General features: G+C 37.3%; 1 protein-coding gene and 1 pseudogene across 1 annotated transcript; one reads left to right on the forward strand and one right to left on the reverse strand.

Annotated features, from left to right (window-relative positions):
- The first annotated feature begins 2,277 nt into the window (after positions 1–2,277).
- On the forward strand, positions 2,278–9,373 carry LOC128534164 (DNA/RNA-binding protein KIN17-like; annotated as a pseudogene).
- A 91-nt stretch (positions 9,374–9,464) lies between these two features.
- Positions 9,465–25,906, reverse strand: LOC128534160 (inter-alpha-trypsin inhibitor heavy chain H2-like). The gene is made up of 20 exons (XM_053508463.1): positions 25,699–25,906; positions 25,567–25,608; positions 24,646–24,684; positions 23,110–23,282; positions 22,877–22,981; positions 21,956–22,118; positions 21,577–21,813; positions 21,248–21,364; positions 19,994–20,162; positions 19,228–19,353; positions 18,797–18,978; positions 17,225–17,410; positions 16,656–16,795; positions 15,784–15,956; positions 15,458–15,589; positions 13,612–13,737; positions 11,582–11,780; positions 11,287–11,459; positions 10,426–10,537; positions 9,465–9,920 (listed from the first exon to the last, which is right to left on the reverse strand). The coding sequence occupies exons 1-20, from the start codon at positions 25,786–25,788 to the stop codon at positions 9,773–9,775; spliced, it is 2,832 nt and encodes a 943-aa protein (XP_053364438.1). The 5' UTR covers positions 25,789–25,906; the 3' UTR covers positions 9,465–9,772.
- Positions 25,907–26,458: the final 552 nt, after the last annotated feature.

Raw genomic sequence — 26,458 nt, forward strand, 5'->3', positions numbered from 1 at the left:
TAATAGACATATTTCTAATAATATACGTCTAGTTCTGGATATATTAGATTAATCATATTTACTACCAAAAGAAAATTTTATGTTATTTTTAGATTATTATAAAGCTTTAGATACGTTAGAGCACGAGTTTTTGTTTCAAGCATTAAATAGAATTGGATTTGGTGAATATTTCTATAATATGGTGAAAATGTTGTATATGAGTAGTAATAGTTCAATTAAATTAGGTAATAATACTTCTCCCAGATTCTTCTTAAAGCGTGGCGTACGACAAGGGTGCCCTGTCTCTCCTTATCTCTTTATAATAGCATCACAATTTCTAAGTCTGTATATTAAAGAAAGCCCTTTAAAAGGAATTGGTATAGAAAACTCAGAGATAATTATTAGTCAGTTAGCAGACGACACTGTACTGTTCCTGGAAGACTCTCTCCAAATTTCAATAGCACTGGCTACTCTCCAGCTCTTCTCCAAAGCCTCAGGTTTACAGCTTAATCTTAACAAGTGTGAATTATTACCGGTTAAGAATACAATGACTTCTTCAATCTGTGGTATCCCTGTCAAAGATTGCGTAACATACTTGGGCATAAAAATAACCAAAAATTTAAGATGCTCTGCAAACTTCAATCCAATTATTGTTAAAACAAAGAAAAGATTTAACTGTTGGCTGCAGAGAGACCTGTCTTTGAAAGGCAGAGTATTGCTTGTGAAGGCAGAGGGTTTATCTCGCCTTACTTCCGCCGCTCAGTCATTGTGTATTGACAAATCTACTTGTAAAACAATAGATACAATTTTGTATAATTTTTTATGGAAAAACAAACCCCATTACTTGAAGAAGTCAGTGGTAATAAATTCTCACAACAAAGGTGGCTTAAGCTTTATTAATTTTAATATTTTAAATAACTCAATTAAGATAACCTGGCTTAGTCGGTTTTTAAAAAATCCAACCTCTGTTTGGAATATATTCCCCTTGGTGGAGTAAAATTTGTTTTGATGTGCAACTATGACATTCAAAAACTCCCTGTCAAATTGTCACAGTTTCACCAGCAAATTCTCCTTGCATGGAATCTTATGTACAAACATATGTACATGTACAACTTTTCTCCCCACCGCTGTTATATATGGAATAACAAGAATATTTTATTTAAGAAAAAATCTTTATTTTACAAAAACTGGTTCAGCAATGGCCTTTTATTTGTTGGCCAACTTTTTGATAAAAATGGTATGCTCTTTAGATATTCAGACTTTCTGTCAACCTATAATATTCCAGTGACACCAAAGGAGTTTGCCACCGTTATGGATGCTATTCCATCTGGCCTATGTATGCTTTTCAAAGATAATACTTTAACTCTGAGTTATGACCCACTCCCTAAACCTGTGAAGACTCCTATTGGAGAGATATGTTTTACAGGGGGGAAAAGTAAAAATCATAAAGTAAGAGCCTGTACCCCTTGTGCTATTTCATATTGGAATAGTATTTTTGGCCATTTAAATTGGAATCTTATTTGGTCCATGCAACATACTCTTTTTGTCACAAATAAAGTAAAAGAAATATCTTTTAAAATACTTTATAATATATATCCCACCAAACATCTCTTGAAAAAGAAGTTTGCCTTTGACTCTGACTGTGTTTTCTGTAACAATAAAACTGAAACTATTCTTCACTTATTCTGGATATGCAAGTACACTCAGCAACTATGGAAACATGTTGGCGTGTTTATCTCAAACATTATTTTAAAAGGTTTTAAGTTAAACCTCAAGATGGTTCTCTTTGGTTTTTTTGAAGGAGATACAAAGGTTTGTTTTGTTATAAATCTAATTTTCTATCTTTGTAGGTTTTACATACATAAATGCAAATTCTCTGATTGTACACCTATCTTTGTTGTGTTTCTACAAGAAATTAAGCAATATTTAAAAACTATTTCAACGTCTCATAATAAAAAAGCAATTAAGACCTATTAAATTTGTACAGACTACAAGCTTATAAATATACTCAAACTATAATTTATCCTGTGAAGTACCCTCTGCTTTATTTTAATTAATTTTTATTTATTTTTTCCTCTTCTCTTTCCTTCTATTTTGTGCTTTTTGATTCCTCTCTTCTATTTTACATGTGATATATATATGTATTTTTTTTGTATTATTATTTAACCTCTAATGTTAAAATACCTGTATTATTTATTTATTTGTATATTTTTTGTACTCGCTGTTTTGTTATTTCAAAAGTTCAAAAAAAAAAACTTTTATATATGGGCTTCTCGTTCGTTTCTCGTCTGACTTTTGTTGGTTTAAAAAATGGGGAAAGCTGACTTCCTTAGTCCTAAAGCCATTAGTAACCGGATTAAAGCGAAAGGGCTGCAGAAGTTGCGGTGGTACTGTCAGATGTGTCAGAAACAGTGTCGAGATGAAGTAAGTTTGTCTTCTGAACTCTGTGTGTGTGTGTGTGTGTGTGTGTGTGTAGCACTGTGCTTTACACTTAGCCTCATAAATACAATAAATTACTTTAATGTTCAGCAAAGTGCTACATTTGTTGTTGGATTTATTCTTTAGTAGACAAACAACTGATTTCCGTGTGTGTGTGTGTGTGTGTGTGTGTGTGTGTGTGTGTGTGTGATGCCTCTCTCTCTTCTAGAATGGGTTTAAATGCCACTGCATGTCTAAGTCTCACCAGAGGCAGTTATTGCTGGCCTCAGAAAATCCCAACCAGTTTATGGACTACTTTTCAGAGTAAGTCAATCTCTCATTTTGATTCATACATATTTTCTCAGCTTCTGTTATTAGATGTTATTAGGACCCAAGTACTACAGTACTATAGTAGTAGTAGTAGAAGGGCCCTCTTGGTAAATATGGATTTCTTCTTATTTTTTTATTTTTTTAACACTGACCTGTTAATCTGGTTCCTTTAATGACTCCTGTAACGTCCTCAGAGTTAACTGGGTCTTCTGGTCTGTTCCAATAAACATTAACGTTTTCTCTCAGAGGGTCTAGTCCCACTTAAAAAAAAAACTAAACTTTTTTACCTATTTTCGAATTCAATAATTATAACAATGTGCGCGTTTTAATTTCAGCTCTGTGAAATGTATTACTTTACATTACCTGCTACGCTTTAGCTATGGCACTCCTTTGACAAAAGGTATTTATTTATTTATTTTAGAGAGAGGGAGAGAGACATGCTAATTTTTCTACTAAATCATGGTCGAGGAGCTCAGGATGTCACTTAGCAGCCAGCTGTAAAGTTCATTCAAATTGCAGCCAAATAAAGTGGAACCTTGGATTACGAGCATAACCAAAAAAACTCGGCAACCAAAAAAAATAAATAAAATAAACTGTAATTATTTTTTTTTTAAATGGAAACTTAAATCATTCGTTCCACAGCCCCTAAAAATAAATACATAAAATAATTATAAAAATATAAAGTAAAAATAAAACAAATTAACCTACACTGGAAACCCTAATAAGTTAATTGGACTAAATTGATTGAGTAAACTCGTTGCCTCAATTTAATTGAGTAATGGAATCTTCCAAAACTTGCATATTTAAGTTTATTAAACTTGGCGGTTTTGTAGACTGTACTTAAATCATTCAGTTCAACAAACTTAGCACTTATTTAATGTACTTAAAAAATTGCGTTCACTTGGTATACATTTTTTTTAAATGTACTTATATAATTAAGTTAACTCAACATGAAAATGTAACTTAAACCTGTTAAACAATGTTCTTATATTTGACTGCAAGCTTTGTGCACACCGAACTGAAATAAAACAATGAACAGCATTTTTAAGCTTAGATTTTTTTAATGACAAAATGCTGCAATTTTCCGTCGGAAAGAATGTTGGAGAGTACTTTACTAGGCACATAACATGTACGGAATGAGCAGCACATTCACACAGGAACCACCATCCAATTCAGCCTCAGCATGAACCGGAGTACATTTCACACGTCACCCCTTACCCACACACACAAACAGGGCCGAAGCCACTAACCCAAACACCCTTCCCCAACATGGTGAACACACCGACATCCCCGCAAAGCATGCTGGTCGTCAGCCGCTGCCCCGCCCATGCCACATTCACATTTGTGAAAATTGACCTTTTGAAAATGTTTTTTCCCCCAAAGGATTAATCATGATTTTGAGCTCACAACACTTGAAATCTTAAGTTTATGCATTTTGATGGTAAATAAGTTAAATGAACTTATATTTTTAAGTGATGGGTCCAAAATGCAAAATTTTAAGTAATGTTTAGTCAACATTACTTGATTGTATAAGTAAAGACAACATTAGGGTTTACAGTGTACACTAAATCCTAAAATATAGGTGTTTCCGTTTGTGTGTGCAGGCTCTGTGTGTGTGTGTGTGTGTGTGTGTGTGTGAAAGCTTCCCTCTCCCCCTTCTCCTCTTACACAGTTACCCTTCCACTCTTTTCACACACACAACGGAAGCACTGTTTCATCGGATAAAATAAACAAGAAATCTCTCTATTGACACTCGAGTGAGGGCACACTAATGGAATCACTGCTGTAAAGTAAAAAAAAAAAAATTAACCTGCATTTTACCTTTGAAAAGAATCATGACAGAGCAGTGTTTCTGTGTAGAGCAGAGAGAAAGAGTGTGTGTCTGTGAAGGTAAAAGTAAGGGTTTTACACATGCAAATGGATATTTACATTTGGGCATTTGGCAGACGCTCTTATCCAGAGCGACTTACATTTTTATCTCATTATACATCTGAGCAGTTGAGGGTTAAGGGCCTCGCTCAAGGGCCCAACAGTGGCAACTTGGTGGTTGTGGGGTTTGAACTTGGGATATTCCGAACTGTAGTCCAATGCCTTAACCACTGAGCTACCCCTGGCTCAACGGGTAAGGTAAGGGTCTCTGTGTGTGTGTATGTGGGGCACGGTGTCCAATGACATGCACACAGACATAAAGAGCCTAATTATGTGGTGTCTTACTCAGTTGGCATTAACACACTGATGGTATTAAATCTGCTCTTTAAATGTTATACTGATATTAATTTAATCTTTTTGTGTTTCCTCTTAACAGCGAGTTCAAGAGCGACTTTTTGAAAGGTGCTAAGAAGACTTTTTGGTTTGTTTTCACTTGAAATTAATCATAAATACTGTAGATTAGTTCTTTTAATTGGATTTACAGTTTATAACAATTGTTTTGGTACAGTATGTAATCTCAATAATTATGTTTTTATTCTTGAAGGAACAAAACGAGTTCACAACAATATCATATATAATGAGTACATCAGTAATCGGGAACACGTTCACATGAACTCGACTCAGTGGGAGACTCTTACAGAATTTACCAAATGGCTGGGGAGAGAAGGTAAACACTGATCCGAAGTTGAATTTTATTTCGAATTCTGTAATATTTTAACACCATTTTAAACAGTGATGTTTCGCTTAATTCGTGCAGGTTTTTGCAAAGTGGACGAAACGCCCAAAGGCTGGTACGTCCAGTACATCGACCGTGACCCGAAAACAATCCGCAAACAGGAAGAGCAGGAGAGGAAGAAGAAGCAGGATCTGGACGATGAAGAGCGAAGGGCCAAGTTCATTGAAGAACAAGTGCGACGAGGCCGAGAGGGCAAGGAACCGGAGGTGTGTACTGTATATATGAAAGAGAGATGCTTTTAGATGTTCCACTTGATGTTCTTTGCTTTAACTTTATATCGGCTGTTGTATGTGCAGGAAAGGGTATTCAAGGAATTCAAACGTAAAAATGATGAGAAGATTTTCTTCACCTGGGCTGCCAGATCTTCCTCTGCAGGCCCAGCCAAAGCAAGGTTGCGTTCTGTCACAGTAACATCACCCTACTTTATACGTTTATTCAAAAATATGTGTTTTTAAGCTGTTTTATATGTTTACATTGTTTTTTTTTTCTGTTCCACAGCACACCTCTGGTTTCCAATGCCCTTAAATCATCAGCATCTGGCAAAAGAAAAGACACCTCTCACAGCGCCGACTCCAAGTAGAAGAAGAAATCAGCTCTGTTCTTTTCCCAGTTGACTTTTTTATTTATTCCGACAGCACAACTAACAAAATGTAAAACACCCAATAAACAAATGGGAGGGGAGTCCAAGTCAAACCGGGACTTTTGATTATGTGCAAAATAGTAGAACACAGTTATGAGCGTAAAAACTTTTATTTCTCTATATGATCCCCTACTACACTAATGCACTTTTTGAACACAGCGGTTCATTAGTGCTTGAACAGCATCAAGGTAGAAAGTGTTCTTAGAATGCTGGAGCCATGATCCTACTGCCTGCTTCACATCTGAAACGCTGGCCTCCAAGGAACTCCTTTAATGGCTCAAACGTGTAAACGGCTTGGAGTGAGGTCAGGACTGTACGGCAGATGTGACAATAACTCCCAGCTGAGTTCCTTTAATGTGTAAAGAGGTGTTGGTGAATGATTGTGTGTGCATTTCCCACAGACAGATGTGTCTCATGCAAGTTGGTGTCAAGTTATCCATTGATAATTTCAAGGACGAGGTGGTTCCACTTGCTGAATGTTCACAGAAAATGACTGCCGTGGGCTCCGAGCCACCTCGGCCGGGATCGTCATTCACTGATTTAAAATGTTTGCACCATTGTTGTTAAGTGTTTTGCTGCGCCTAAGCGTCTCATTACCGCGCTGTGATCGAAGTCTTCTGTAAATGTTAACCGGGTCCCGGTTTGACTTGAACATCCTATAATTGTACCATAATTTATCTTTACAAAATAAAAATTAAAGTGTACTCTGTCCCCGTCAGTCTTGGTGAAGTATCTCTTTTCAAATAACTCACTCATTTATTTTCTGATTAATATTGCATGTCATTATTTTCAAAATCAAATCACCTCAGGTTAAAACACAAAGCCATTGTTTTTTTATTTTTATTTAATCAATGTGATGATTGCTTTAGATTTTGCTTAATTACAGTTATACATGATTCATGTTGTACCAACTTAATCTAGAGTTTGTATTCTTTTGTTAATTCTAGATGGAGGCGAAGAAAAAGAAATCTGTGAAGTTGGACAACTGGATTCGGCCAGACATAGTGGTCAAGGTCGTCACCAAGAGGCTGGGAGACAAGTACTACAAGAAGAAAGCGGTCATTCGGGTCAGTCAGCGCTCTGACAATCCCATACATCTGTGATTTATTTTTTTGACAAATATCTGTGATGATGGCGTGATTGTGTGTTTATAGGAGGTGCAGGATAAATACACAGCTATAGTCAAGCTGATCGACTCAGGAGACAAACTCAAACTAGACCAAAGCCACCTGGAGACAGTGATCCCAGCACCGGGTAACGTATCAGCCTTCCACAGCTGGGGCCAAAGCATGTCTTAAAACAGTAAATACCGAATTACAAACTAAACATTTTTAAAAACTTTATTGCAAACTAAACATAGTTCAATATACAGATATTGCACATGGGGGGAGAAAAAGGAAAAGGTATTGCGCACACATGTATGTGCATCTATTCATAGAGGCCCTTTTTAATCAGGTGTGTAATGTCTGTGGATTCTGTCATCACTAGTTAGTGAGAAACAGCTGGAATCTTGTTTAAGTATAGGTTATTTAAACAGGATTATCATTTTATAAGATTAGAGACGGTTATAGTGCAGCAGTGAGCCAGGAATTTAACTACATAAACACAGCCATGATGTCTAGATATGATCTGTGTGTATAATGCAATACTTCCGAATTTTGGACCTATTTAATAAATCCAGTTGGTAACTCGTGATTCTAATTAATTCTCTCTTCTTTCTGTCTCAGGTAAACGAGTTATTATTGTAAACGGACCGTATCGGGACATGGAGGCCATCTTAGAAGGCATAGATGAACAGAAATTCTCTGCTCAGCTCACAATAGACTCGGTAATGTACAAGCTTCCGGGTTGTGTTAATGCACGATTTTATTATACAAAAAGCTGTACATGCTTACACACATCACGAACCCAATGAAATCAATCAGTCGTGTTTCATGCCTGAAGTTGCATGGTGTTGTGTTCTCTAAACACAGTTGTGTGTAATATTTGAGACAGGAATGTCATTACCTGCTGACTATAATGCAGAATTGCATGTCTTGCCTATCTTTAATTTGCGGCATTTGACTTTTGCGACCTAAGTTTTTATACCATTATGCATCTGAGCATGTCAGGGCTTAAGGGCCTCGCTCAAGGGCCCAACAGTGTCTGAGACCGTCCGATCAGTAGTCCATCACCTTAACCACTGAGCTACCTATGTCTTTCAAGACACACATAATACTGTTATAGCAGGCAGGGGTCAGAGCACAGGGTCAGCTATTTTATGGCGCTGCTGGAGCAGACAGGGTTAAGGACCTTGCTCAAGGGCCCCACAGCGGCAAGCTGGCAGAGCTGAGGCTCAAACTGCCGATCTTTCGATCTGTAACTCAGAGCCTTAACACAGTGAGCCACCACTGCCCCACTTTAAAATCACTCTCACTAATTGTCTATACCGCTTTATTCTGTATTCAGCGTCGCATTCCAGGAGGCTTGGGGCACGAGGCAGGGTAGACCCTGGACAGGAGGACAATCCATCACAGGGCACACACTCATTCACACACTACGGCCAATTTGGGAACATTAATTAACCTAATCTACATGTTTTTGGACTGTGGGAGGAAACCGGAGTACCATGAGGAAACCCACCAAGCACGGGGAGAACATGCAAACTAGATTCACACAGAGACGGGAACCGAGCCTGGCCGGGAATCGATTCCGGACCCTCGAGGTGCAAGGTAACAGTGCTAACTACTACACTACCGTGCTGCCTGTTTAAAATCAGATTTTTAAACAATATTTGCCCTTCGGGAATCTCTACTTTTACTACAGTACAGAATTTCCTTTCTTGGCTTCCGTCTGCTTACTAATACTGATACAAAACGGCATTGAGCACAAACGCACCCTGTTGCTGATCTCACACACGAAGCATACAGGTTACAAACTGTGAGAAGATATCCGCTAAAGTTTACAAAAATTTTCCTGTTTTAGAATCACTGACTCCTTCTTTAATTATCTATGTTAACCTCATAGCTCCGTCTCATGCTGCTCATGGCCTGGCTGTCTGATCTCACCTAGTCTTTGTGGAAAAAATATGTAAAGCTGAGAGATGTCTTTTTTTTTTTTTTTTAGTATTATTATTTGAAAATGTAATCTAAAATCTTTACATTGTTCTTGTATGTATTTCTCAGGGTGCGCTGAAGGGAAAAAGAGTGGATGGGATTCCATATGAAGATTTCTCCAAGGAAGCATGATTTCTTCTCTCCACAGCACCTTTTCCCTGCATTCTCTACTGTGTCAGAGCGTTTATCAGGGACACACACATTCCTGCATCTCTCTTCACTGAGGACATAAATCGAGCTACATGAACAAAAACAGTCTTGAACTGCAAGTTTTGATTTTGTTGGAATTTTTTTAATAAGAGAAGTCACATGAGGATTGTCTGTGATTAAAGAGTACATGTTTGTAAATACAGAATGTAGCTGAATGGATTCACACTTGGATTAATACAGAAGACGACTGGATTGTATGAACAATGTAAACTCCACACTGTTAAATTATATTCCTCATTGATTTCAGTCTATTGGATATAAAGCACCGCCTGTTGTTTCTATTCATTGTTCCATGTGTTCCTTCCATACAGTTTTCATGTGTAAGGCAATTTTAATTAAACCCTTCTTACACAATTTTTTCCTCTCTGGTTTAAATTTTCTGATCGCTACCGACCCTGTTTTTGACAGCTTTTGAGCTGACATGCTTATGCACACTCAGACAGGCGGGAGAAAGCTGTCCAGGCTGGGGACGATATAGCTGGTGTAATGGCCATCGATAAAGCCTTTCCCACTGTTATGGACAAACCAGCAATATACGTCTGAACCTTGCTTCCTATTCCACTGGTAGTCCTTCTGCTTGCCTCTGTTTAACACACACACACATGAAAGAAGTGCATTAAGAGCAGAATATCATTAGCTGTATTGTACTGGGGGTGTGTATATCAGAAATCAAAATTATATCAACTGTACAATTTGAAAATGAAGACCAGCATACAGTATATTCTCATTTTACGGACATGCTGTAAAGTCGTTTTTGCTCTTTTATGTGGACTGGTATTCAGGCATCATTTAAAAAAATATATAATGCAGTTCAAATAACATGCTAACATCAGTTATTGTTTATTTGTGTTTCTTAAAGTTAATTATACCACTAGCAGTTCAAACAGTATATCAGCGACAAGGTGTCCCCCACTTTCCATTTTCATCAGGATACTAAAATCGATCCAGTTATTTAGTAAGACTAGTGCCTATACATTTGAATGTTTCTGCTACATTGTAGAATATTAAAGACAGGTTTTAACTTTATGAGCTGAATAAAGTTTATTTGAGATTCATTCAGAGCTGATAAGGGGGTTGGTGTGTACTACCTGGTGACCGTGAGTTTGTTGCCCTTCACTTCCATGGTGGCTTGTTTCTTCTCTGGCTCTGTTCCTTCATGCAGGTCATACACCTTCACGTTGGGCTCACTTGAAAACTGCCCTGTTTTAAAGAAAGTCAACAAACCCTGGTTATCAAAGAACCAACTTGTCCATTTACATTCCTTCCATACTTCTTTATTAATGGCTCGAATATAAGAGACATCTTTTGTTTACTCACTCATTCATCGTGTATACCGCTTTACCCTGTATACCTGGTCGCTGAGGAGGCTGGGGCCTATCCCAGGAGATTTAGGGCACAACCTGGATGGGTTGCCAATCCATCGCAGGGCATAAACATACATACTGACACACTCATCTACACACTTCAGGGAATTTGGGAATTCCAATTAGCCTAATCTGTATGTCTTAGGACAGTGGGAGGAAACCGGAGTACCCGGAGGAAACCCACCAAGCATAGGGAGAACATGCGAACTCCATGCACACAGTGACGGGAATCGAACCCAGACCCTGGAGGTGCAAGGCGACAGTGCTAACCACTAAGCCACCGTGCCGCCTCGATTATAGGTAAATCATTACTAATGTTACTGTCATCCAAAGTACACCTAAACATATGGTCATTGAATCTAGAATTTACTTTTTATAAGAATTTATAGAATTTAGAATTTCCTCTTTCCTAGCAGCTAGCTGTAGTAGCCTACTTAAAGGGGAATCAAGCACACTGGAAAATTTGTTCCCAGAAGGAAACTATTCTGGTGGTCCAGATCATATTGAAGTACATAGGAACATAACTTTTTCTCCTCATCTGCCTTAAACCAAAGAAAAAAAACGACTTTAAGCCTTCATACATACCGATCAGACCATGGACCTGGGAGGAGTACTGGTTAGTGCCGATTGTGTAGATTCCCAGAAAATCCACGTTGAATGGATGCTTCTTCCATACCCGATGCAGTAGCACCCTCACTGAGATCTTGCCATCAATCGTCACTGTCAACATGTTCTCCTTCTGAATGGAAACCATCGCCCTGATGTGCAAATGGAATGCATGTTTTATGTAATGAGAGAACGCAAGTACAGTATGGAGAGTGACTGTAGAACGCACAATTGGGGATAATCTCTGTTGAAAAAGAAACTTTGATTCTTGTACCTCTTCAAGTTGAGATAAGTTGTGGCTCCCCAGGAAAAAGAGTGATTGTTTTTGCCTTCAATCAAGTCGATCCTGTTGGTGTGCACCACAACGTTCAGCCCCAGCTCTTTGGCGTAGATGGAGATGGTGCCAAAGTATGTGTTCAGTTTGTTGTTTTTCATTTTCTTTCCACTTATCAACTGTCCATTGATTGCAATCCCTGAATGAAGTATAAAAATGTTAACAAAAATATGCGTTGGTTAATAATATTTACTTACTTTAAACCATTATCAGAACTTTTATATGAGGTGGGATTGAAAAATAATCTGCACTATTGTAGTATTTAAATAAATTATACTGTACATCATTTTTCGACATAACCTATTTGCTTTTCAATAAACTTTATCCAACTGTCAATAAGCTTTTATATTCTGTCATTAAAAATGTTTTAGGCTGAGCTGCGAGCCACAAATGTTGCTGTCTTCACTTCTTCATTAAAAGTGAATCTTTGTCTCGCTTTCAGGGAACCAAACAGGTGAAAGTCTGAGGGGTCAGAACTATAGGGAGGATGCTTGCACACCTAAAAACAAAGTTTTTGCAGACGTGTGGCCAGAAGTGTGGCCTTAATTGGCAGTCTTCTGCGTTTAATCCAAAGTTTAGGCTTCATCTCTTCCACAAGTGTCTCACAGTAATAAGCACTGTTGATTGTTGAACCTTTTTTCTGATAATGTTCCAATACTGAGGCAGCATGGTGGTGTAGTGGTTAGCACTGTCGCCTTGCACCTCCAGGGTCGGGGTTCGATTCCCGGCCAGGTTCGATTCCCATCTCTGTGTGCATGGAGTTTGTATGTTCTTCCTGTGCTTGGTGGGTTTCCTCCTGGTACTCCGGTTTCCTCCCACAGTCCAAAGACATGGAGTTCTCAAATTGCCCATAGTGTGGGAATGAGTGTGTGTGTATGTGGATAGGTGGGGATAGCCTCCAGGCCCCCCGTGATAAAGTGGCAATGACGATGAGTGAGTGAGTGTTCCAATACTGGGCCTTTAGAATCCCAGACATCAATTTTCAGTTGATGGTTGACTTTTTTCTTGGTTGGCGATTGAGGATGTTTCAGGCTCATAGTGATGAATCTATACACTCATTTCCAGTAATGGACCTTACTTAGAGTATCAGTCCAAATTTTGTTTGCAGATATCCAAATGCTCTTGTTTAAGCTCTTCCACAGGTCTCAAACATGGTACAGAGAAGTTCACGGTCGACTCAATGACTGCAAGGTGCCCAGGTCTTGTGGCTAAAAAAACTAGCCCAAATCATCACCCTTGCCATGCTTGTCAGTGTGTATGATGTGTTTCTGCTAAAATGGTGTTGGGTTTTCACCAAAAATGGTGATGGCCATTAAGCCCAAACAACTTCACTCTCGTCTTATAAGTCCATAGCACATTTTTCCAGATAAATTGTGATTTGTTCAGGTGTAGTTTTTAGAACCTCAGTCATGCTGTTGTGTTCTTTTTAGACAAAAGAGGCTTTTTCCTGGCAGCCCTTCAACACTCCATACTTGTTTAATCTTCTTCTAATTGTGCTGTAATGGAATCCCATAATGTTTGCTTTTATAGAGATCTGCATACCTGCTGATGATTAGTAGCACCTGGCTGCAACTTACACTTGCAGGAAAAACTTACCATCTTACAAGTAGTAAGGGGTGCTTCGTGTTGCCCACATGTTTTTTTTTTTTTTTTTCATTTTTGTTATATAATTGTTTTGTTATATAAAAGTTATATGTTGTTTATTTGCCTAATACTGATAATACAGCTATGAACAGACTAAATAAAGAATAAAGAATAGAATTAAAGGAGGGGGTACTAACTTTTGAACATGACTATATATTTATATTTGTTTGTGAAAATCATTTATTTAGCCAAGCATGTCTGATATACCCCTAAAGAAGCAATTTTATTATTTTGTCCATTACAACTATTATTATAGTCAATGAATTAACCTGGTGCATATTAATCTGAGTGGAGAGTGTGTCAGGGGTGCACCTGCCCACAGGTACCTGTTACAGGGTCGGACACCAGGTTGAGGATGTGTCCCGGCTTGGAGTCAATGTTGAAACAGACGTCCATATTGTTCTTGTGCAGGTGGACAATGAAATGAGGGTCGTTATCCACTGAAGTAGGTACTGTAAACATGACAAAGGGGACACATACTTTTAATGTACAATGCTAAATGGAATTAGAAGACTTTCAGACTATTTAACTATAAGTAAATGTTTTTAAAAGATCACCCTGTAAAGAGAAGAAAAAATTGTATGTCTAAGCTGGAAGATGCTATCACATTCATATCATCATTTTCATCTCAAGTTTTGTGTGTATGTCTTATTGTATCTCAGGCGTGTGTAAACGCAGAAATGCACTCAGTAACTGATAGGTGTTTGGACTTTTATTAACGCAGCCCATGTCAAAACAAAGAAAATAGATTTGATGGGAATTTCTAATTTGGTTTGGCAACAAACACATTTATTCATTTATCTTTTATACTGCTTATCCTGTGTACAGGGTGGTGATGGGGTGGTGGTGCGTGGAGCCAATCCCAGGAGACGCAGGGCGCAAGACTGGGTACACCCTGGACAGGATGCCAGTCCATCCACACACACACACATCCACTCCATACAGCCACTCACTACAGACAAGTAGGGAATGCCAATTAACCTAATCTGCATGTCTTTGAACTGTGGGAGAAAAACCAAATACCCGGAGGAAGCCCACCAAACACGCACACAGACCCCGAGATGGGAATCAACCCCTTGACCCTGAAGGTGTAAGGATGCTAAGGATGCTAGGGATGCTAACCACATTGCCGCCAACAGTGTTGGGGGACGTTACTTTTTAAAGTAACTAATTACATTACAAAACTACTGTACATTAAAAAAGTAATCAGTTATATTACAGTATTACCTTTTGATAAAAGTAACTAGTTCGAGTACTTTTACATTGCAGAAAATGAAGGATCCTTCGTGATTCCTCATGCATGTTGTTTTAGTCAAGACCTTTATAATTATTCTACCCTCATCACTTAGCGAAGTTTGGCCCATAATCTGTTAACTACTAATACCCCTATCTCACCTACACGGTTTCGCGCGGTGGCCGTAAGTACGGTTCATCATGATTCACCACTAATTTTGGCGCTGTGATTAGGTTTCCATCTTTCTGTGCGTCGGTCCTTGCATAGTCAAACCGCATAGGTGAGATAGGGGTATAACAGCAGGTATAACAGAGGAAGGTGTGTTATTGGGACGGGGCTTGAAGGACACACACAGACACACACACACACACTAATGGATTAGAAATAACTGCTGTCTGGCTCACGGATTACATTTTTGAAAAAGTAACTAAATAACTGAGTACTTAAATGGCGTTAGATTACTCCTTACATCAAAAAAGTAATCCGAGTACTCCCAACACTGGCCGTCAAACACATTTATACTTTAGTTAAAGATTAATAAATGAACCACATTTATGGCATAGTCATGTTAAAATAAAATGCTAAACAAAATAGACTAGGCTACATACTTTTGATTATGTACTTATAAAGTATCAAATAACAAATGATAATGCAAGATGAGAGTTGTGTCCCATTTCTTAAATAATTTCACTATAATTTTAAATAGACAGCACAGGGTTGTTATGTTAACAATATCTGTATATTATCTATATATAAATATAGTTTTTAAATTCAACTCAACTTATCATTAATTGTTGAATCTGAACTGTACAGTTATATTCCCTCTCAGTGTCTCTACAGCTAAAACCGTCTACCATGTTATAAACATCGCATTCTTCCTATGTCTGTTCTAAAATTCTTCACAAGCTTTCCAAGTTACTACCATGAAGTATACATACCGTTGAGCATTGTTACTTGTTTGTCTCTTAAAACCTCCGCTTGGTACGGGCCTGGTGTTGGAGGTGCTACTGCCCATGGAGGGATTTTAGGAGGGAGACTTTCCACCATTCGCACTGTTTGACTCGGGGTAACTACAGAGTAGGAAAGAGTATAAGAGTTACATCAACACTGGTAATACAAAACTAAAATTAAAACCAAAATATGTTTATATACTGCAAATACATATGCCATTTATAAAATATTTATATATCATACTATGTGGTATAATTCAAATAAGAAAAATGAATATGGATATGATGGTAATGATGATGATGTTGGTGACAACCAGAGCAGCAGCCGTGTCTGGGGTCCCTTGGCGAGTCGGCCAGCAGTCTCTCAGGCCCAGCCTCGCTCTCCACCAATAAAGAAGTGACAGGAGTGACGAACTGATGCTCTAGGGACAGGGTAAGAAGCCGCTGTGTAATCCTCCGCTTTTTTGCTGCTGTAGCTGCTACAGAGCTACACACAGAAACATTCACATTGAGCAAAAGAAGGAAGACAATGAGATACTGTAGGAAAGCCATTGGATATTATTTTGAAGAAAACAGCCCAGATCACATACACTGATAAGCCATAATGTTAACACATTACCGTTCAATGTCTATTAAATACCAGTAAACTGGTGAGTGGAACATGAGCACCCAGGGCTCATCTATGTCTATGGAGAGCACGGTCTAGCATGTCTGGTTTGATCCCACAGAAAAGCCAAAGCAGCAAAACCCAGCGAAAAAAACAAAATGATTGTGCTGGCCATGATAGTCAGACACCGAATCATCCAAGGCACCACAGCCCTCCACAGTTGGGACCCATCAGGAAATAAACCCAAGGCTACCGACCAGACTTCCAAACTCCCCAAATACTAATCCAACTAAGCATTCATGGACCAATGCACCAGACCAAACAGTCTGAACCACAAGACTCCAGGCCACAATCCACAGCACCCAAAGGATCCACTGCCAACATCCTGGTGCCAGACAGCACACCCTCAGAAATCTTGTGGAGTCACACCATATTGGGTTTAATGTAAGCCTAAACTAAGATAAGCTTTCACATAGCAAACAGAATTGATAAACAAATCTGCAAAAAATACAGTATGTGTAGTGTTTCCTCTAGTTTATTTAGGATCTTATTATATGTTTAACGCTGTCGCCGTCTCACCGCTCGGCCAACAGTTGATTGACAGTAATGTAGGCCCACATCTGGCGGGCGAAGTCTGCAAACGAATGCTGTTGTTGATTGAGCAGCGCGTCAAGTGCCTGGACGTCTGCCTCTGCCTCAATGGTGACATCAATGGCGGCCTTGATGGGGAAAGAAACAGAAGATGTGAACCAATTATTTTGCAAACACCACACTATGCATTATGCCAAAGGTTAACCATTGTAATTTCAAAAGAAAAAATCGACTTGGAGATTCTGGCTCAGGTTTGGGTGTCTTGACTTAGGAACACAGATAATAATTAAAATATTAATATTATTAATAAAGACATTATAGAAATAAAGCGACACTATTAGAATCTTACTCCCAGGTATATTGGTATGATAGCTGACTATAAGACTGAGATTAGTCCTGTAGTAATGTCTAACATTCTGGTATTGAAAAATATTCTCTGGGTATCTGATCACATACACAATATATTCCACTATCACTGGGGTGTTATGTGTAATTTCATGTTTAGACATCTCCTTTGAAACTAATTTATAAAGTAGTTATGAGAGAATGGGGCTCACAGCAGAGGCAGTGATGATCCCCTGCAACTTGTTGGAGTCACTGGGATTAATTTTGCCAGCAACGACCAGCTCGGAGCCTTTGAAGAACTTATCGAACTGATTCTGAGTGACGTTCGTTACAGAGCCCTCTTCAAAACTGATAGTAATCTGCTTCAGGAGGGGGGATGACACCTGGCTGTAGAACATCTGCAGGAAGACAGAAAAAAAACCATGTGGTTATATCACAGTGTGGTTAAGGCCTATGAAGACTACGGTTTGGAAGAATCCAGGTTCAAACCCAACAACCACTGAGTTGCCACTGGTGGGCCCTTAAGCGAGGCCCTTAACCCTCAACTGCTCAGATGTAAAATGAGATAAAAAATGTAAGTCGCTTAAATGAAATGTGATAATCCTAATGCTGAGTGTTACAATTTGTGATGTTTGATGTATGAATGTGTTTGTGTATGTGTGCGTGTGTGCGTCTGTTTTGTGAGAGTGTTAACATTTGTATTGTGTGTGTAGAACAGGCTGCAGATGCTGGAAAATAGCATCACACTATAATGTTACTCAATGTGATGTCACTGAATAAAATATCACTCATTATCACGGCTGATCCATTTGAGATATCAAATCCCTCCGCAATTTTGCATCCTCAATGTCTTGAGGTGATGGCGCAGTTTGGTGGCGATCGTATAAATTCCCTAGGAGAAGTATATCAAGATCCATCGGGTGGGTTTTTGCGAACCACCCAAAATAACCAAAGGTGTTTGGCTTGATGAGCTCTAAATGTGCATCCAGTTTCGTGTGCCTATGCGGAAGTGTGCATGAGCTATGCAGCAAAATCTCTTGTGAGGGCTCCTGAGGGTCCGTCAGACGCCCAGGCAACCTGTCTGCCAATTTTCATGAGTTTTTGAGCATGTTAAGACCCCCAATAAGGCCAAAAGGGTATATATATATATAAACCTTAGGAAAACAAGAGGGTCCTGCGCACCCTATAGTGCTTGGGCCCTCATAAAACATCACAATATTAAAAAGTCTGCACTTGCAATATGCTTTGCTTACAGTACATGCCCAATTCGTGACAAACGTTAAGAGTCAGAATTTAGTTTGCACGGTCTAATTTCTTGTTAACATGACTATTTATTTTTTAAATTTTGCTCATCTTTTAACCTGAACTCTTTGATGCGTAACACCTTTATTTATTTATTTATTGTTGTTTAAATCCAATGGCTTTGTTTTATTAGTTCTGGTTACTTTTTAAATGTAAATACATTTGATAAATCAGAAGTATGTTATGTGAATTTCAATCCAACTTTAAAAAATTGAAAATATATTTTTTTTTCATAAATTTTTGTCATAAATCTCACAGTTACCCGTAAGGCCCACTAGGGGGCTGTGGCTCACACTTTGGGAAATGCTGGCTTGTTTTTTTTTTTTTTCCTAACAGTGTCTGGACTGATCATGTATTTGCATCCAAAGTATTTTCACCATATTCACAAGATGGGGTAGATTGAATTTCTGCTACAAGGTTATTATTTAAAGCAAAAAAAAAAAAGAAAAAAGGATTGAACTGATATAAAGTGCTCTTGGTACCTTGAGCTGGTCTGAAGCGTCGTGATTAGCGAAGATCCTCTGTGCCATGCCTCTGTTCTCCATGGCGATACGTTCCAGGAAGTCGAAATCCACATCAAAGCCGATGCCCAGAGAGAAGAGAGAGAAATCCTTATGCATGGCACGTTTTATGTTCTTCTGAATGGTGCTGAGCTTTATCTCCCCTACGTTGGATGGAGTGGAACAAGCAGAATGTCAGAGAATGAAAATATAATAAAAGATAAAAAAAAATAATAATAACCATACTCAAGTCTACACAGCAAAACTGCCAGTACTGAATGATCACCCAAAGTGTTAAATGAACACCATACAGAGTTTATAGGTCTGATTGGACTTTAAGGAACTCTGAGTAAGTGCTACAGTATCTTGCTACAGTATAAAGCTGATAATTGTGTCTAGTGAAGAATCCTCACCCACTGTGGGGTCTCCATCAGAGATCAGGATGATCATAGAGACAGAGCGTGGATCGATCAAGCCTTGATTTTGTGCTTTCAAAAGCATCTGAATCGCCTTCAGCAGAGCCTCATTGATGTTGGTGCCTGCGGGTGGTGCAACATTTAGGATGTTCAGAAAAACACACTGATTAACTTGCACTTTTAATATTTATTTGCATCTTGTTTACTGGTCAATAACTACTTAAACATCTTCTGTTCTATTTAAGCATATTTCTTTTACTGAAAAATATACCGTTACAAATTTATTGTTTTAATTATGCTGTGCTTCGAGAAAAAGTCATTAAACTAAATGTTGGAATTTTTTACTTGCTTTGTCATTAACATTGTGCTAGTGCTTCCTCATACTATATGCAACATGGTAGAACATCAATCAATAACAGACATTTGCAATATTTTAGGATGACGAAGGTGATAAAGGCTTCTAATGCAGGATAGACATGTGAAAAAATTGTTACAAATAAAATCTGCACATGAATGTGATCCGAGTCAGGTAATGAGCGAAATAACGTTTAGGCTCAAACATCACATAAGCACGTGATGTCCACATGTAATAATGTTGTCTTTAAGGTGTTGTGTTGTACATATGCCCATCTGTTATACACTTCACTTCAATAAGCAACCATACATCCTGTGGCATTCTCTCTCAGAGCTAGGCTAAGAAGTAACCTAAAATGTTTCAGTGATAATCGGATGGTTACGATGGCCTTCATTTTCACTCTCTCACCTCCATTTGGTTTGATGTCTTGAATGTACTTTTTGGCTTCTTTTAGATTTAGAGAGCTTCCCATGAGGAGGTCCTCACTCCAGCACCGTACGTTGTGATTAAAGTCAATGATGCTAAAATAGTCGTCCTCAGTCAGGTCATCCAGGATAGTCTTCATGGCCTCCACTGTCTGTGAGAAATGTCAAGAGGGGGAAAGAAAAGAAAATGGATACAAACAAACAAACAAACAAACAAAGTCCAACTAAACGTAGAGACCAATTAATTTTTAGCACGAGATCACGTCACCTAGTTTCATCGAATCAGGTCAGCATATCCTGATGTCAGTAATAATTTTAAGTTTAAATTAAGTGTAAAATGATTAACTTATAATTTATTATGAACAGGAGATTTTCCAGCATTTTTTCTTGATAAGATCACCATGTGAGTCATGTGATTTGGTTCTTGCTATCTGTGATGTGTGAATGTTTAGGCAGGTTTATGAGATTTTAGGCTGCTAAGCATGTGGGAAATATATATTATTTATTAAAAATAACCCATATCAGTCATTTTAATTTTGTATCTAGTTTATAAGAAACAAATTATTGTTAACATTTTTTCATATAGTAGTTTAGCTTTTATTAAGACAGCTTATGGGATTCAGAAAAAAAGTATGGGTTTTATTATCTTTCCGGTTTTCAGATATTTATTTATTTATTTTTTTCAAATATTAGATTAGATATTATGTATTATTATTAATAAGAAATTATGTATTTGATAAAATTATATCTTATGCCTGTGAGGTATGACCCATGTACATCATGTACAGTATATGCTGCCTAGGCGGTACGGTGGCTTAGTGATTAACACTTTGGCCTTGCACCTTCGGGGTCGAGGGTCTGATTCCCGCCTCGGGTCTGTGTACATGGAGTTGGAATGTTCTTCCCAACAAGGGTTTCATCACACATTTCAAAAACATGAATGTTAAGATAATTGCCGTTCCCAAATTTCCCATAATGTGTGACCCGTTAAATAACAGATATTTCTCCAGGGTGGGGAGTAACCACCCAAAAAAATCCAAATTACAAAAATGTGCACTATAGTTTTAAAATATTATATATATTTTGTCTGCTATATTTTATCGAAGTTTTTTTTTTTTTTTACTACCAAATTCAGTTTTGCACCCCAACCACTACGGGTCTCAAACATTGCATTGCGTAACCCCTGATCAATGTCTAAAAGTCCACTAGTGCTGTGTTTTGAAACCAGTGATCGTACCTGCTTCATCTTCAGGCCCCACATGCTGCCACTCACATCGATCACAAAAACAATGTTTTTGGAAAGGGGAGAGAAAAGGGATGGGGCGAAGAAGTTAACAAAATGTCCATTAGACACCTGCGAAAGGGATAAACAGAACCATTAAATAATATATTATTATTACTATTATTTAAATTTTTAACAGTAAGGTGTTTTTTATTGCTACATGTCATGTTATTAATTAAGATACATGTGTCCACAGTACTGTAAATGGCTGTACGTATATATAAAATGTACTCAATTTTAATAGTAATAGATTGTTTAAGGTAAAAAGTCCAAGTCGTCCTTACCAGCAGTTCTGGTCCATTGTTTTCCCTCTCCACGTCGTATCGGACAGTTAATACACCGTCCACAGCAGTATCACTACAACTGCTGCACTTGCGCTGCTGCTGTATGGTGGGTCTGAACACAACATGGGCCTTCTGGTTTGTGTGTGTAATCTTAACCAGCTCTTTAAAATGTTCGCCAAGTGTATCCGGGACCTCAACAAACTTGATGCCTTTAGACTCGAATATATACACATCAACCTGCGGAAACACCATTAACAAAAACTTTTAAATAACAACACAGTGGCTATACATGGTTTCTGTTTGTGCATGTGATTGTGTGTGTGTGTGTGTGTGTGTGTGTGTGTGTGTGTGTGTGTGTGAGTGTGAGTGTGTGAGTGACCTGTAGGAGTGGCACCAGACGACCTGGTTGGATGTGTAGAGTGTGTGTGTAGGAGCCCAGTTTTCTCTGCATCATCTCCTGATAGTGCAGCTCGAACACAACTTTGCTGCCCGGAGGTACATGGACCTCTGTTTTAAAGGTTTCAGTGGACTGGGAGTTAGTCCTGAGAGAGAGAGAGAGAGAGAGAGAGAGAGAGAGAGAGAGAGAGAGATGATGAGATAAAAATCATTCCAAGTATATAATGAATAAATGAATGATGGATGACAGAATGAACATAGGGATGGATGGATGGATGTTGGATGGATGGATGGCAAGAACAGCAACAACAACAACAAAATCAATAATACATTTATAATAACAACAACAACAACAACAACAACAACAATAATAATAATAATAATAATAATAATAACAATAATAACAACAACAACAATAATAATAATAATAATAATAATAATAATAATACATGAAAAAGCAAACAAATTACAAATGTAGGTAATGAATTTATGGAAAAATGAATGTCTGATTAGTTGGTTGGTTGGATGAATTGATAGAGGAATGAATGAAAAAAATGAAAATTATATAGTAGCAGAGTTGACCAGAAAGGACAGATTTATAGGTTCACGAATATGCAGAGTGGAAGGAATGAGGAAGAGGGATTAACAGATGGATTAATGGATTGATGAATTGTAACTATGGAATGTAGTCTGGCATATGGATATTTATAAGAATTTAATATACAATCTAGCTAAATGAACATATGAACAAGTACACAAAGTAACAGTGATTGATGGACTGCAGGGTGAAAAGACTAATCTTTATATGACAATATTTATATAAAGACTAATCAGAGCTACAAAGGAAAAGAATATGTGTCTGATACTTAAGACATTTGCATATCTAATGCATTGTGGGTAATACCTGACAATGCCTGCAGCTTTGCCTCGGGCTCTGGCTTGAGCGTACAGGTTACGAGCTACAGTTTTCTCCTTCACAGAGCCGACGAATGTGATCCCGTTGACATTCCTGACCACAGAATTCATAATGACAAGACAACATAATGATTTAACAGTTTCGTCTTCTCGGAATTGTAGATTGTCTATTTGAATATGTATAATGGGTGTACAATATTGTGTGTGTGTGTTTTTTTTTACATGGTGAAGTTGTTGATAAAGGCTTGTTTGGGGATCTGAACGTTGAAGCCGATACTCTCTGCATTGGTGCCTACGTTCTCCACCGAGCTACTGACAGTGGTGTGAGCGAACCGCGATGTGATCCTGCTTTCAACCTTATAGGTCTTAACCTTGATATTATCTCCTTGAATGGCCTGAAAGAGTATCATACACACAGAGAACAAGAAGAGGCACAAAAAAAAAAAGCACAAAAAAGTGAATGTAATAACCGTATCAGAATCAGATTTGGACTTACACTACAAAAAAAATTTATTTTAGCAAGCAAAATTTTAAAAGAATTATTACAAAAATATACAATATATATATATATATACAGTATATATATATATATATATATATATATATATATATATATATGTACAGTGCCGTTCAAAAGTTTGGGGTCACTTGCAAATTTCTTTGTTTTTGTTTAGTGATTTATTTAATACATTCTACAACAATAGAATGAAGGCCATCCCATAAAGGCCATCCCAGGAGGGCGAGACCAAAACCTACCTCTGCCGCAGACGAGAAGTTCTTTAGAGTTATCAGCCTGAAAAATGACCAATTAACAGCACCTCAGATTAGAGGTGTTATAAAGTCTTTACAGAGCATAAGTAGCAGACGCATCTCACCATTAACTGTTCAAAGGCGATTAATGCATTTACAATGTAGAAAGAAATAAAAATCAGGAACGATCATGGAGTTAGAAAGTGACCCCAAACTTTTGAATGGTAGTGTATATATATGGCAAAAATGTATACACATTTCAGGAAAAGAAAAATAGTATGATGTATATTATATCAATATAATATTAATAATATTATCATAATATTATAATACATATCAATATATATATATATATATATATATATATATATATATATATATATATATATATATATACAATAAACAATTTTCCTTATTTTAATAATTTATTTCTAGACATAGGGTAAATTATTTATAAACATATAAGGCAATTGAAAGCTTTAAGAAGCAATTAAGAAATTACTATGTGTTTTCTAAATAGGCATAATGTGAAAAATTTATATGTGAGACAAATTGATTTTGAGACAAATTAAATAAAAATTTTCCTTTGCTCAAGATTTCTTTACTTTGCTAAGATAACATATTGCAGTGAGTGTGGACTTGTTTTTTCATCAGTGCCTTCAGCTTTTTTTTACACAGCAAAGAATCAAACTGTTTCAAATTTAATTATATTAAATTAAATGGATGCAAACATTACTAAGGATATCCCGTCAACTGGTGCAACTAAAACGTCTCATAGATCACCATATTAGCATTAATAGTTCTTAATAGAAAAAAAATGTCACATGTATAATTAAATAAAACTTAAGCTATGAAGTGATTGTGGTTTCACATGTTATCTTTCAAAGATACAGAGCACAAGTCAATAACCGCTGTGATGCCGGAGCTCTGCAAACACAGCTATCGATTGGTGCATAAGTACAACGAGATTCATCGAAAAAAGAGGTCAAACAACAGAACGGCGGCTACCTCAAAGTCCTCTTCCTCTTCACTGATCAATACATTTCTCTACAAACAAAGCAAAAGACACCAAAGTTCATAAAAAAATGCATTGCAAATAGAAAAACAGGCAAAGACAAGACTGTGCTGTTTTATGTGTTATCGAAGAACACAATATTTTGGATTTATATTGGTCAAGGATGTTTTGTTAATGTTAAAGATAATTAAGGAAATCAAGTGAAATCTGCCCAAATTATACTGATTCTTGTAAAATAAAATAAAAATAATTGTTTGCAGTGCACACACTCCTTTAAACATGATTTGATGCAAAGAGACTGAAATCTTTATCATCATCATCATCATCGAGGTGCTGTAGAGGTTTAATGATGGATTATTACATCAAGGAGTCAAAATTTTACTCAAAGTTTTAATTCAATTAATCATGAGTTAAACTGTCAATTTCTGCTTCCTGTGGCAACTTTTGCCTTTTTTAATTGGACCATTTTGACCACAGGAACTTAAATATGGACATTGTACACATCATTTTCAGGAATAATGTATAAAGATGTGGCATTGTGATGTGGATATACTATTAGGACACTGCTGCAAATTCTTAACGTCAACATTCCCAGTAGGCCATATATTAAATTAGATTTTTCAGAACAAATTAAATTACAAAATTTGGTATCTTTTTATGAAAATATTTAAATTCAAGACTGTGTAGCATCTCCATAATTCAAAGAATCCAGGTTAATGCGTCTTATACATGAAATGCAAACACTTCTAACAACAACATTTATCTTCTTCCAAATGTTATAGTAACATGTATAATAAGAATTTAAGTAAACATTTAAAGTCTATATTGCACTCCTATTAATGGGTAGACTTTTTCTTATAGATATTTTCAACTCAGACTGTAATTAAACTGTAAAGAAGAAGAAAAACCCTTACTCTGTATCTGGGACTTTCTCTGAGGAGATCATCATGATCTGACTAAAGAAACAAGGAAAACACAAAACTGTTAAAGTCCATTATTGAAACTATAAGCTATATCCTATACGCGATTTTTGAAACCTCTCTTACCTCATCTTCCCATTCTCCATCAATAACAAACTCGAACCCCAAGCTTTGGGAGAACAGCAGGGCGGCCAGCAGCAGCGCTGGGAGCTTCATGGTGGCCAAACAGAGGAGAAATCCAAAATGGCCAGTGCTTTACACTCAGACACAATCACACACACGTACACACACACACACACTCCAAAGCAAATTATCAGTCAGCAAACTCCAGCCCTCTGAACCTCATCAATATTTGTCATGTCGTATTTAACACAGAATGCCACTACAAGAGAAGGGGAAACCTTTGAAACTTGACCTGTGTAGTGTAAATAGTTTGCCTGTTTAAAAGTGAAGAACTGCTCCTGATGAATACTTCAATTATTGTTCATAACTCTAATGCATGTCAAAATTATTTCAGCTATTATTTAACTTAATACACGATGACTTCTCTCTACAAATCTTAAATTTTTTTTTTTTTACTATTTTCAACCAAGAACAATTTTGCTACAGTAATTTTGGAAATATGAGTTTGATTTAATATATGTGCTGTGATTTTAATCAAATATAGGTCAGAATTATAATTACTACAGACAGTGGATATTCAGAGGGAGTGAGATATTACGATATTCGTAAAGAAAAATAAACATGTAAAGGGGTTACACATACTGTAAATCAGAACAGCTTCACTGCGTTTTGACAGATTGTAAAAGGTCTCTATTTGAACACCACTGCATTAACACCATTTAAAAAAACATATTCCCCCAATGAGTTCCACATTTTTCCATAG

The sequence above is a fragment of the Clarias gariepinus genome, chromosome 12 (assembly GCF_024256425.1).
Source record: "Clarias gariepinus isolate MV-2021 ecotype Netherlands chromosome 12, CGAR_prim_01v2, whole genome shotgun sequence".
Taxonomy (NCBI): domain Eukaryota; kingdom Metazoa; phylum Chordata; class Actinopteri; order Siluriformes; family Clariidae; genus Clarias; species Clarias gariepinus.